Source organism: Bufo gargarizans, chromosome 2 (assembly GCF_014858855.1).
Source record: "Bufo gargarizans isolate SCDJY-AF-19 chromosome 2, ASM1485885v1, whole genome shotgun sequence".
Classification (NCBI taxonomy): domain Eukaryota; kingdom Metazoa; phylum Chordata; class Amphibia; order Anura; family Bufonidae; genus Bufo; species Bufo gargarizans.
In genome coordinates this window covers 266884753-266897735 of record NC_058081.1, presented here as the reverse complement: position 1 = coordinate 266897735, position 12983 = coordinate 266884753, and the positions used below count along the sequence as shown (strand labels likewise).

At 43.3% G+C, this 12983-nt stretch overlaps 1 protein-coding gene across 1 annotated transcript in view; it reads right to left on the bottom strand.

Moving 5' to 3' along the window:
* SLC13A1 (solute carrier family 13 member 1) overlaps positions 1-12983 on the bottom strand; it is a 59461-nt gene that overhangs the window by 40503 nt on the left and 5975 nt on the right. The window contains exons 2-4 of the mRNA XM_044280273.1: positions 9115-9243; positions 5325-5461; positions 4873-5060 (exon numbers count right to left, since the gene is read on the bottom strand). Of these exons, the coding sequence (XP_044136208.1) occupies positions 4873-5060; positions 5325-5461; positions 9115-9243 (454 nt within the window). The remainder of the gene's footprint in view (positions 1-4872; positions 5061-5324; positions 5462-9114; positions 9244-12983) is intronic.

The window sequence follows — 12983 nt, the reverse complement described above, 5'->3', positions numbered from 1 at the left end:
TGCGCTACAGCGTAACTTCGGCCTTCCCGCTCACCGCCTCATATGCGACGTGCCCACCAGGTGGAACTCCACCTTGCACATGCTGGACAGACTGTGCGAGCAGCAGCAGGCCATAGTGGAGTTTCAGCTGCAGCACGCACGGGTCAGTCGCACTACAGAACAGCACCACTTCACCACCAATGACTGGGCCTCCATGCGAGACCTGTGTGCCCTGTTGCGCTGTTTCGAGTACTCCACCAACATGGCCAGTGGCGATGACACCGTTATCAGCGTTACAATACCACTTCTATGTCTCCTTGAGAAAACACTTAGGGCGATGATGGAACAGGAGGTGGCCCAGGAGGAGGAGGAGGAGGATGAGGAAGAGGGGTCATTTTTAGCACTTTCAGGCCAGTCTCTTCGAAGTGACTCAGAGGGAGGTTTTTTGCAACAGCAGAGGCCAGGTACAAATGTGGCCAGCCAGGGCCCACTACTGGAGGACGAGGAGGACGAGGATGAGGAGGAGGTGGAGGAGGATGAGGATGAAGCATGGTCACAGCGGGGTGGCACCCAACGCAGCTCGGGTCCATCACTGGTGCGTGGCTGGGGGGAAAGGCAGGACGATGACGATACGCCTCCCACAGAGGACAGCTTGTCCTTACCCCTGGGCAGCCTGGCACACATGAGCGACTACATGCTGCAGTGCCTGCGCAACGACAGCAGAGTTGCCCACATTTTAACCTGTGCGGACTACTGGGTTGCCACCCTGCTGGATCCACGCTACAAAGACAATGTGCCCACCTTACTTCCTGCACTGGAGCGTGATAGGAAGATGCGCGAGTACAAGCGCACGTTGGTAGACGCGCTACTGAGAGCATTCCCAAATGTCACAGGGGAACAAGTGGAAGCCCAAGGCCAAGGCAGAGGAGGAGCAAGAGGTCGCCAAGGCAGCTGTGTCACGGCCAGCTCCTCTGAGGGCAGGGTTAGCATGGCAGAGATGTGGAAAACTTTTGTCAACACGCCACAGCTAACTGCACCACCACCTGATACGCAACGTGTTAGCAGGAGGCAACATTTCACTAACATGGTGGAACAGTACGTGTGCACACCCCTCCACGTACTGACTGATGGTTCGGCCCCATTCAACTTCTGGGTCTCTAAATTGTCCACGTGGCCAGAGCTAGCCTTTTATGCCTTGGAGGTGCTGGCCTGCCCGGCAGCCAGCGTTTTGTCTGAACGTGTATTCAGCACGGCAGGGGGCGTCATTACAGACAAACGCAGCCGCCTGTCTACAGCCAATGTGGACAAGCTGACGTTCATAAAAATGAACCAGGCATGGATCCCACAGGACCTGTCCGTCCCTTGTCCAGATTAGACATTAACTACCTCCCCATAACCATATATTATTGGACTCCAGGGCACTTCCTCATTCAATCCTATTTTTATTTTCATTTTACCATTATATTGCAAGGCTACCCAAAGTTGAATGAACCTCTCCTCTGCCTGTGTGCTAGGCCTAAATATATGCCAATGGATTGTTGCAGTGGTGGCTGACGTGAAGCCTCATTCTCTGCTATGACATGCAGACTGATTCTCTGGTGACATGAAGCCAGATTGTCTGTTACGGGACCTCTCTCCTCTGCCTGGGTGCTGGGCCTGAATTTATGACAATGGACTGTTGCAGTGGTGGCTGACGTGAAGCCTGATTCTCTGCTATGACATGCAGACTGATTCTCTGCTGACATGAAGCCAGATCCTCTGTTACGGGACCTCTCTCCTCTGCCTGGGTGCTGGGCCTAAATTTATGAAAATGGACTGTTGCAGTGGTGGGTGACGTGAAGCCTCATTCTCTGCTATGACATGCAGACTGATTCTCTGCTGACATGAAGCCAGATTGTCTGTTACGGGACCTCTCTCCTCTGCCTGGGTGCTGGGCCTAAATATCTGACAATGGACTGTTGCATTGGTGGCTGACGTGAAGCCTGATTCTCTGCTATGATATGAAGACTGATTCTCTGCTGACATGAAGCCAGATTGTCTGTTACGGGACCTCTCTCCTCTGCCTGTGTGCTAGGCCTAAATATATGCCAATGGATTGTTGCAGTGGTGGCTGACGTGAAGCCTGATTCTCTGCTATGACATGCAGACTGATTCTCTGGTGACATGAAGCCAGATCCTCTGTTACGGGACCTCTCTCCTCTGCCTGGGTGCTGGGCCTAAATTTATGAAAATGGACTGTTGCAGTGGTGGGTGACGTGAAGCCTGATTCTCTGCTATGACATGCAGACTGATTCTCTGGTGACATGAAGCCAGATCCTCTGTTACGGGACCTCTCTCCTCTGCCTGGGTGCTGGGCCTAAATTTATGAAAATGGACTGTTGCAGTGGTGGGTGACGTGAAGCCTCATTCTCTGCTATGACATGCAGACTGATTCTCTGCTGACATGAAGCCAGATCGTCTGTTACGGGACCTCTCTCCTCTGCCTGGGTGCTGGGCCTAAATTTATGAAAATGGACTCTTACAGTGGTGGGTGACGTGAAGCCTGATTCTCTGCTATGATATGAAGACTGATTCTCTGCTGACATGAAGCCAGATTGTCTGTTACGGGACCTTTCTCCTCTGCCTGGGTTCTGGGCCTAAATTTATGAAAATTGACTCTTACAGTGGTGGGTGACGTGAAGCCTGATTCTCTGCTATGATATGAAGACTGATTCTCTGCTGACATGAAGCCAGATTGTCTGTTACGGGACCTTTCTCCTCTGCCTGGGTTCTGGGCCTAAATTTATGAAAATTCACTCTTACAGTGGTGGGTGACGTGAAGCCTGATTCTCTGCTATGATATGAAGACTGATTCTCTGCTGACATGAAGACAGATTCTCTGTTACGGGACCTCTCTCCTCTGCCTGTGTGTGTGCTGGGCCTAAATATATGCCAATGGACTGTTGCAGTGGTGGCTGACGTGAAGCCTCATTCTCTGCTATGACATGCAGACTAATTCTCTGCTGACATGAAGACAGATTCTCTGTTACGGGACCTCTCTCCTCTGCCTGTGTGTGTGCTGGGCCTAAATATATGCCAATGGACTGTTGCAGTGGTGGCTGACGTGAAGCCTCATTCTCTGCTATGACATGCAGACTAATTCTCTGCTGACATGAAGCCAGATTGTCTGTTACGGGACCTCTCTCCTCTGCCTGTGTGTGTGCTGGGCCTAAATATATGCCAATGGACTGTTGCTGTGGTGGCTGACGTGAAGCCTCATTCTCTGCTATGACATGCAGACTAATTCTCTGCTGACATGAAGACAGATTCTCTGTTACGGGACCTCCCTCCTCTGCCTGGGTGCTGGGCCTAAATATATGCCAATGGACTGTTGCAGTGGTGGCTGACGTGAAGCCTCATTCTCTGCTATGACATGCAGACTAATTCTCTGCTGACATGAAGACAGATTCTCTGTTACGGGACCTCTCTCCTCTGCCTGGGTGCCGGGGCCTAAATATCTGAGAATGGACTGTTCCAGTGGTGGGTGACGGGAAGCCAGATTCTCTGCTATGGAACCTCTCTCCAATTGATTTTGGTTAATTTTTATTTATTTAATTTTTATTTTAATTCATTTCCCTATCCACATTTGTTTGCAGGGGATTTACCTACATGTTGCTGCCTTTTGCAGCCCTCTAGCTCTTTCCTGGGCTGTTTTACAGCCTTTTTAGTGCCGAAAAGTTCGGGTCCCCATTGACTTCAATGGGGTTCGGGTTCGGGACGAAGTTCGGATCGGGTTCGGATCCCGAACCCGAACATTTCCGGGATGTTCGGCCGAACTTCTCGAACCCGAACATCCAGGTGTTCGCTCAACTCTAATTACAGGCAAAGCGAGATATTTCAAGCCTTTATTTGATATAATTTGGATGATTATGGCTTATAGTTTGTGTAACCCCAAAGTCACAATTTTGAGGTACCCTTTGCTCAGGGGGTATGGATTAATTAGCTAACTAGAGTGTGACACTTTGAGCCTAGAATATTGAACCTTTTTACAAAATTCTAAATTTTTCAGCTGCATTAATGCAATTCCTTTTAATTTGCATTACTAAAATAAATGGAATTTTGCACGATATTCTAATTTTTCGAGTTTCACCTGTACATTTGGCCAAGCTGAAGTGCACAGTATGTGTGCGGGAGAGCCGAGAAGGAGTCGGGAGAGATAGTTATCGTCTGAACGATCATTCAGATAAGCAACTATTGAATGTGTATGGCTGCCTTTAGACTCAGTTCAGGTAGTGGGGTACTGGCTCTCATTAAAGAAATTCAGATGTCAATGGAGATTTATTTTCAGGCATTACTCCATTGGGAAAAATAAGCATATTAGGTCATATCAGCCAACCCATCTGTAGACAGCCCTGTTTAGAGATCATTGACCCTTACCAGCATTGACCAGCATACTGGATGGCTGAATAAGTAGCCTTCAATGCAGATTTGGTGGAGGACCACTGGCTTTCTTTGAAGAGACTCTGCAGTGTATGGAGAGTCATAGGGGGGGGGGGGGGAGGCTCAAAACAGTGTTGTCTGCAGATAGGTTTATGGTTGGGCTGCCTGATATGTTGTCATTTAAATAATTTTTTTCCAATGGAGCATTTCCTGAAAATAAGTTTCTACACAGTACTGAGTCTCTTCAATGAGAGTCAGTACCCCCAGTGGATTCTAAGGCTACTCTGTTCTGAGGGGCAGCACCCTCCACAGATTGGTCTTTGGTTTGGCTGCTATAAGTTCATTTGTAGAGCCACAGAAGGAATAAGTTGAAAAATCTCTCAGTGAAGTGAGAAAGTAACAAATAGACTGATTAAGATACAACATGATGGCAAAAAAAAATGCACAGTTATTTAAGTGGGAAATAGTATGTACCGTCAAGTTCAAATACTTCATTGTGAATGCCGTCGGATGAATTAATTTGCATGGCATCAACTTCAGCCTCAGCATTAATGATTTGCTGAGCTACAGCTTCCACTATTGGCATCACCATAGCAGCTGTGGAGGTGTTGCTAAGCCACATGGAAAGGAAGCCAGTGCTGAACATAAATCCTAGCATTAACCTATAAACAAGAACACGGGTTAAAAATAAAAATAATGTACGGTCCCTTTTATATAAATAAAAGCTATTAAACAGAAATGTGATATGACTTATTCTAATCAAATAATAGATAATCCAACTATGATAAAGGATCATTAAACAGAATCCAATGCAATTGTTATGTGCCTAGTCATATCATTCACATCACCTGCAATATTATGTGAAGAGAAAACCTGATTTATTCCCTTTACATATTGTCTTTAGATAACTGATGTGTAAAGCATACCATGCAGGATTTGTTCCCACCAGCATCACCATCTTTAAGGCAATTCTTTTGTGTAAATTCCATTTTTCGATAGAGGTTGCCAAACAGATCACCCCCGTCAGCAAGAGATGAAAATCTTTAAAATATGTAGCTGCAATCTAAAACAAAATACATAAAAAATGACATTTTTGTATATTTGTTTAAGATCTGATTATGACAAAATCACTGCAGCTCATGTACAAAGAAGTTGCATGTTGTGTCATATTTATATATGGCAAGGTACATGGCAAACACAGTCTGAATAGACCCTAAGAGGTGGAGGGGGGGATTTATCAATGTTTTATTGCTGAAAAAACATCTCACATTTTGCCTGTTGGAAGATCTAACACTGCATCCAGTCTATTTTTCATCCCATGTCTCTATGCAGGTATATACAACATGTCGCCATTCTTAGTGGTCAGACACACATGAAGTGAGTTCTGAATGCCAACATACTGATGTTCGAAGAACAACCATACAGGAAATCATCCTGTACAAACAATAGGACAACCTGCATCATGCATCCTTCCAGACTCCCAGTTTGTTCCTTCACCAGTTCCATAGGCCAACTGTGAGTATCATGTCTCCTCATTAGTCCTACCGTGCCCTTCCACCCCTTCATTTGTGCACATTCTGCCATCATTGCATCATTAAGGTGGGAAACCATTACCCCATAAGCAGGACAGGTTGCTGTTTAGTGAAAATGCCATCATCTGCCTGCAAGTTGCAGGTCATCAATGCCAACTTATAGAGACCAGGCCAAAGGTAGTGATGTCATATTGGTTGTCATTTTTGAAATGCCTTCCTAGCAACTAATGAGATGCTGTCACATTGTAATTGCTTAACCAGTTCAAGACCGGGCTATTTACCCCCTTCCTGACCAGACACATTTTTATTTTTTGCTTTTTTGCACACGTGCCTTTGATAACCATAACCATAACTTTTTTTTTTCTATTTAGTTATGTAAGTGATATATGGGGCTTTATTTTTATGTCAGTTGTATTTTAGTTTTTATACTCAGATAAAAAAAATAAAAAAAATAGTCTGTTCTCATTTCTTTGTTAATAGCACAATGTGCAACTAAATTATTTTAGAAATTATTTGCCCTTTCTGTAATGATCATTTTGATATATGAAATGTATGGGTTATGGTCATAGGGGGAAGGACTAGAAGCTGCCATGTGGTGTGTAGTGGGGTTTATTATTATAATTTTTTTATTTTATTTTACATTTTGTGCACTCCATGAGGCCATGCGAGACCTTTGGAGGATACTTAGCATTACATTTTTTTACTGCTGATTTCGCCGGTAACAGGGGCTGACATAGTAGCACCAGTTACAAGGAGAATACACATGGCACAGCTCATCTGGGTCTGAAAAGGCCCAGCAGATCATTCAAGCATCCAGCCCCTGGTGATCACATAACCACTGGGACCAGAGTTTATTTCTATACACACCGCTCACTGAACTCTGTGTATGCAGTGAAGGGGAAGTCAGGGATGGCAAGAAACTCTTCCTTCCTTCTCCATTGGATGGCCCTTCTGCCACTGACAGCAGGCTCCATGCTCCTGCAGGTACAGACTAATGAGAAACATCCTTGCGGAGATAAGTGCTGACTGCCTGGATGTATAGCGTAAATGAGCAGTCAGCCAGGAGTTAAAGGGAACTTGTCACCAGTTTTATGGTGTCCTAACTAAGGGCAACATAAATAAGTGACAGATTCTCTTAGCAAAATGCTGGGTCACTTTCTTTAATTTACCCAGTCAATCTGCCAACATCTTGTATTGAAAAGCTCCAGCTCATATCGATGAGTCCTGAATATTCATGAGCTCCTGACTCTTCCCGCCTACCTGCTGCTGATTGACAGTTATTTTCCATATGAATCAGCAGCAGGTGGGCAGGGGAGTGGCTATAGCTCTGAATTAAATATACGCTGGACTCACTGACATCACGCTGGACTCGAATCAGCTCATTAGCATGCGGCATGCGGCATCTTTGTGTGTATATTATGAGGTAACCATCTGTCACACCAGTAAGTGAATACATCTAAGGCACTTTTTAGAAGTTAAAGATTGTATATAATTAGTTAGATTATAATCAAATATCCACATGACAGGTTCCCTTTAAACATGGTGACAACATGACAGCTGATCATCAGTTTCAAAAGTGACAGTCAATGTGACAGCACTTTCTGCTGTCATTTTTTTTTTTTCAAAATTTGGGCCCTTTAACAAAATACAAGTAAGTAAAAAAAAAGCATTGCTGAATGTTAGCTATTCCTCAAAATTTTGTTTTCCCTTACATTGTTTATGTAAGGCAGTGGTCTTCAAGCTGTAGCTCTCCAGCTGTCGCAAGACAACTCCCAGCCTGCGGCTGTCAGGGCATGGCATGAGTTGTAGTTTTGAAACAGCTGGAGGGCCACAGCTTGGAGATCAGTGAAATAAGGTATATATGTGATTAATATTGGGTAGATGGATCCCCGCGCTGATACACACAAAATGCTATCTGTTATGCCTATAAAGTAGTTCCAACTAGTTTGTAATCAGTTCTCACCTGTCTTCGATATTCGCAGGATCAGTGGTACTGTATTGTAGGTAATCCCTTTGCTTCCTCCCGAGTGTTGATGGTAGATCACTCGGCGTTCACGCTCACCCTCGCTGCTCCGGCCGATAGCTTAGCGCACGCATAGAGGAGCAAACAGGTATTCGTCGGTGAGTACGGATTCCTCCAAGGGTAAAACAACTTCCAACGCATTTCGGAACAAACATGTTCCTTCTTTAGGGATAGCTGGATATCTTCATTCTCCTTGCTAAATAGGCGCCCGTTCCTATGGTAACACCGGTTCAATAGGAATTAACCCTTTCCCTGCCTAGTATTATTCCCACCACGCTCCCATTGATTATTTAACATACAGTTTTAGGGGTAGTTTATTTCTTTTATTTATTTTTATCGAATTTCAAGAAACTGTTTTTTGTAGATAAATCTTCTCATGTATGTTTGACTGATTGATTACTGAAAGGCAAATAATTCAATTTATTGATTCAAGACTCTAGGTGCCAGGCTATTGAGTTTATAGATCCACCTGCAAGCGAGGGTGAGCGTGAACGCCGAGTGATCTGCCATCAACACTCGGGAGGAAGTAAAGGGATTACCTACAATACAGTACCACTGATCCTGTGAATATCGAAGACAGGTGAGAACTGATTACAAACTAGTTGGAACTACTTTATAGGCATCACATGTGTATCAGTGCGGGGATCCATCTACCCAATATTTATTAGTGATATGCTTATTGAGCCTGGGCAGGAGACTCAACTTTGGATAACCAGCAGCGGCTTACCTGATAGAAAGCAGGGTTAGTAAACAGACAAACCAACGGCAGCGCAGGTGTACAATGCTCTAAGGTATATATGTGCATGCACATGGTCAGATAGGCCTTTCCAGAGGAATAAAGGATCTAGAAGGGTCTAGGTTGCGATATAGCAGTAGGGCTCATGAGGCACAGCACAGAAGCACTTCTTGTGAAGCTGGTAGTTGTACATGCCACTTGCACATATGGTTTATCATGTATTATGGGTTATTTCACAACTCTTGGTAATATGACTTGTGGATGGAGTATAAATCAATGAAAGAGAAAATATTCTGTACAACTATGGTGTGGACCCACAAAATGATGTCTTCATGTGGTTTCAACTTACCTCAGTTCAACAAAGTGTCAACATCATCAAAATCACACACAGATGGTATGACCAACATGAGGAAGTCTGCACTTACTGCTTTAGATGGTAGGATCCCAAACAATGGAAACATCAAAGCAGGAATGAAGGCAGTCACTGAAAGAGGCAATGCTTCTGATAACCAGAACACAGCTACTACGAAGAGCACATATGCACATTCTGCTTCCTGCAACCAGAAAAAGACAAATGAAAGTTACAACCATGGAATAGGCAGTTGAAACTTGAATTTTTACATCAAGGTTAGGTCTCTTTCACACGTCTGTGATGACACCTGTGACAAGATGGTCAGTGGTTCATCCATAAAGATGTCTATGAAGGACCCATGTTTGATCCGTGAGTCTGTCTTTTGCCTTTCATGTGTTATCCAGTGGAAAACCACTGATGTTTGAGAACACTCTTTAAAGTCATGAGCAGTCCATTGACACCATGGACAGCACACGGCTGTGATTCACTGAGGAGAAGAGGATAAATAGTATCTGTGCTTTATACTTTATCTCTTTTCTAATTCCACTCATGATTTTGGCTTCCGAAACTACATGCAGAACCATGACCATGTGGTCGTAATCTTACAGTCTCTGTGCAATAACTTCTAACATAGTAACATAGTTTATAAGGCCGAAAAAAGACATCTGTCCATCTAGTTCGGCCTGTCATCCTGCAAGTTGATCCAGAGGAAGGCAAAAAAAAAAACTGTGAGGTAGAAGCCAATTTTCCTCAACAGTCCTTTTTTATACAACACAGTTCATCTACTATGGTAACGTCTTCCTTTTCTAAATAATCAGACTCCCCCATTAATCTATGTGAATCACTTTGAAATGCCATTGTATTAAAGTAAGCAATTGTAATAATGTGATATTAGCTGAACACAGGCCTAAGATGAGGTGTAATTTGAATCTCCTGAGCCCCAATGCAAAATCTGTATGTAGGACTCTCACCTATGTACCATGTGCCATTTATAATATTGAGGTTATCTTATGTAGGACAAGGGATTTTGTCCCTCTCACACACTAGGACAGGTACAATGGTTCCCCCTAAATCTAAACCCCTGGGTCTAAGGTTGCAAATCTTTTGCCAATGTTTGTGTTCCATTGCTTCCTAAAAACAAATTTTATTAAATTAGTATTTTTAGCTCCTTTGTTTCACTGCCTACATGATTCCCCCCCCACACACACACAATAGTCATGGAGCAAGACTGTAAGGTCATAGCAAAGTCACAGTAGAGAAGTAGGGTCTTAGTAGAGAAGCACTTTTGTTAATTTAGGGTTTACAGTGAAGTATCTAAAAAGTAGAGTACATGCGTTAGGACAGCTGCCCATGGCTGCCGTTGCCCTACTCTTCCCTGTGGGCACGGACGCTGTGCTACTCACTATGCTGCTGCCTCCATGCTTCTGCCTAGTACCCCCATCTTTGTCCCCTTAGGGTGTGCATGCATTCAGCTCCGACCTCTTAAAGTGCTAGTGTGTATGCTTCCAAATCCTTCCATAGCCAATGGCTGGGGGTTCCTGAGAATTTAAAGCACCCTCTCCAGGCCGAGGGTGTCTGAGCTTTATGGTTCCCTGGTGACCAGCAAAGGTGTTGAAGTCTAGTGCTTCTGTGATTCTCCTTCATTTTGCTGGCATTAAGGGTGTGTTCACATCACTTTTTATGCCTCTGTTTGACGTATACATTACAAAAAAAAAAGGATACAAAAACGCAGCACACCACGTTCTTGTATGCTGCACATTGCGGTTAAAAAAGTATATATATTTTTTTTACAATGTTTTAGACACTTTTTACATCTCGAAAATTTTGAAGTGTCTAGAAAAAAGGACATTGATTAAGAATAAGATGACCCATAACCTGCATTAAACTGACTGAAAAGATGTGAAGCCTTTTTGATGTATAATAATGATGTAAATGAACGTCATCCATGAAGTGGCCAGAGGCCAAGTGAAATGTACCAAATTTAGACGGTGGCCTTTTGTTAAATTTCATGCAATTTATGATATTTAACATCTAATAAAACTGATGCAACTCTAGAGATAAATTTTCCCTAATGTTTAATGCAAAATACCACATTTCATTATTCTGTAAGGCTGAATACAGCTAACTTCACTGGTATGTGTTCAGCTATGTTACCGTGAAAATACAGCTGGAGAGAGGAGAGCTATAAGGCAATGACACAAAGTGGTCTTCCTTAGCTTGTGGTGTATTGGATCAAATCATGTAAACAAAATACTCATATTTCTAAGGGAATGAGTCAAGCTTAGCTGACGTGCTTGATTTACAATAGTTACAATTACGGTATACAGTATAATCTACATTTTAGATTCCACAGTGGAAATTTGGCTGCAGTACCCAGCAGCCTACTTGGTTAACTTGTTTATTTGGAGATTAAGAGATCAACATTTTCATTAGGCAGCTAATCTTACTTAGGTATTCATGATGTTAGAAAAGGCTACAATGAAATGTTCATTTGAAGTAGCTTCCTGTGAGATGCAGAGAGGAATTCTGACACTGATGGAAGCTGCAGGTTGGCCATAGCATTGCTTTGTGCCTAGTCGTTTGGCAACACTAAGATTCTAGTAAGGTCAGTAGACAGAAATGAGGGCTGAAAAATAAGACTTTTTTACTTCCATTTGGATAAATATTTAAAATTGTTAAAGGGCTTATCCCATGACTAATGTAGAAAAATGAAAGTCACATATCATATAGAACATGACAACCTCTTTCCAACAAAGCTAGAACCAGCCCTGTACCTCACATGGATCCAGAGCTCTCCACATTCATTGCTCTGCTAGATTTATATCACGCTGACAGCCCAATGGGAGGGTCTTATCTGCTGCAGCTAAGGGGGCGTGTCTCAGCTCTCCCTATCACAGCTCAGGAGGCAGTTGAAAGATGAAATTGAGTTGGTCAAAGTAATAAGAAAAAAACAAACAGCAGGTGGCACCATACAGATACATATTATTGTATAACTCAGCGGCTATGCAAAATTTTTAATGACATGCAATTACAAAACAATTCTGATCCAGGCGCTGGTTTGAAAACTGCAGAATATTTTTCGTCGAACAACCCCTTTAAGTGAATGTTTTGAGTGTAGAGTGAACATGAAATATGTAGGACTGAAATTCAATGGTTTAAGATGAAAAACAATATCGGTATACTGCCACATATTTTAAGGCTGGCAGATGAATATACAGAACTTTTTCTGCAGTACTATATCATTATATTATTTGCAAGCAGCCAGTAAGGAAACTGCTCGAGCAGGTACCTACCCCTGAGGCTGCTACTCTCTGTGTCATAAATCCAAGATGGATTTGGTCACTGAGCAAAATGTAAGTGCTGGGGAGGGAATTGATTAATCCTGGCTACAAGCCCTGCATTTGTAACTTTTTTAAACACTATGGTGACAAAATCTACAACGCCCCCACCACTTCCTAAAAAGGGTGTGTGGTGAGGGCTGGAAGGGAACAGGACCAGCAAGCCCGAGACATTTGTCTTCATTCACACCGGCTTTCTTATTAATTGATTCACTCATCTCTAATAGTGACATATAAAAATGTTCTAATTGGTGAGGATCCAAATGCTGAGACCCACACCAATTGCTGGAACGAGAAGAAAGAAGAACTCATTTAGCACACCCTCTCTCCTTGCTGCACTAGATGGGCTCAATAGAAAATCCATGATCTACCCCAAATCTGTCTCCTGCAGCGAGGAGTTAGAGCATACTATGCGAGTGCTTCCCTTTGCTCATTCTAGCGATCTGCACATATCAAAAGTTTTGTGAAAACGTAGTGACCTTTGAACAGTTCTAGATTGTTTTTTATGCATTCTAAGATGTTACGGAGACTAACCTTTGAAACTTCCTGTCGGTAAGAGAGCATATTTCCCTAGTTTAGTCTGTGACCAAAGTACTGTTTGCTT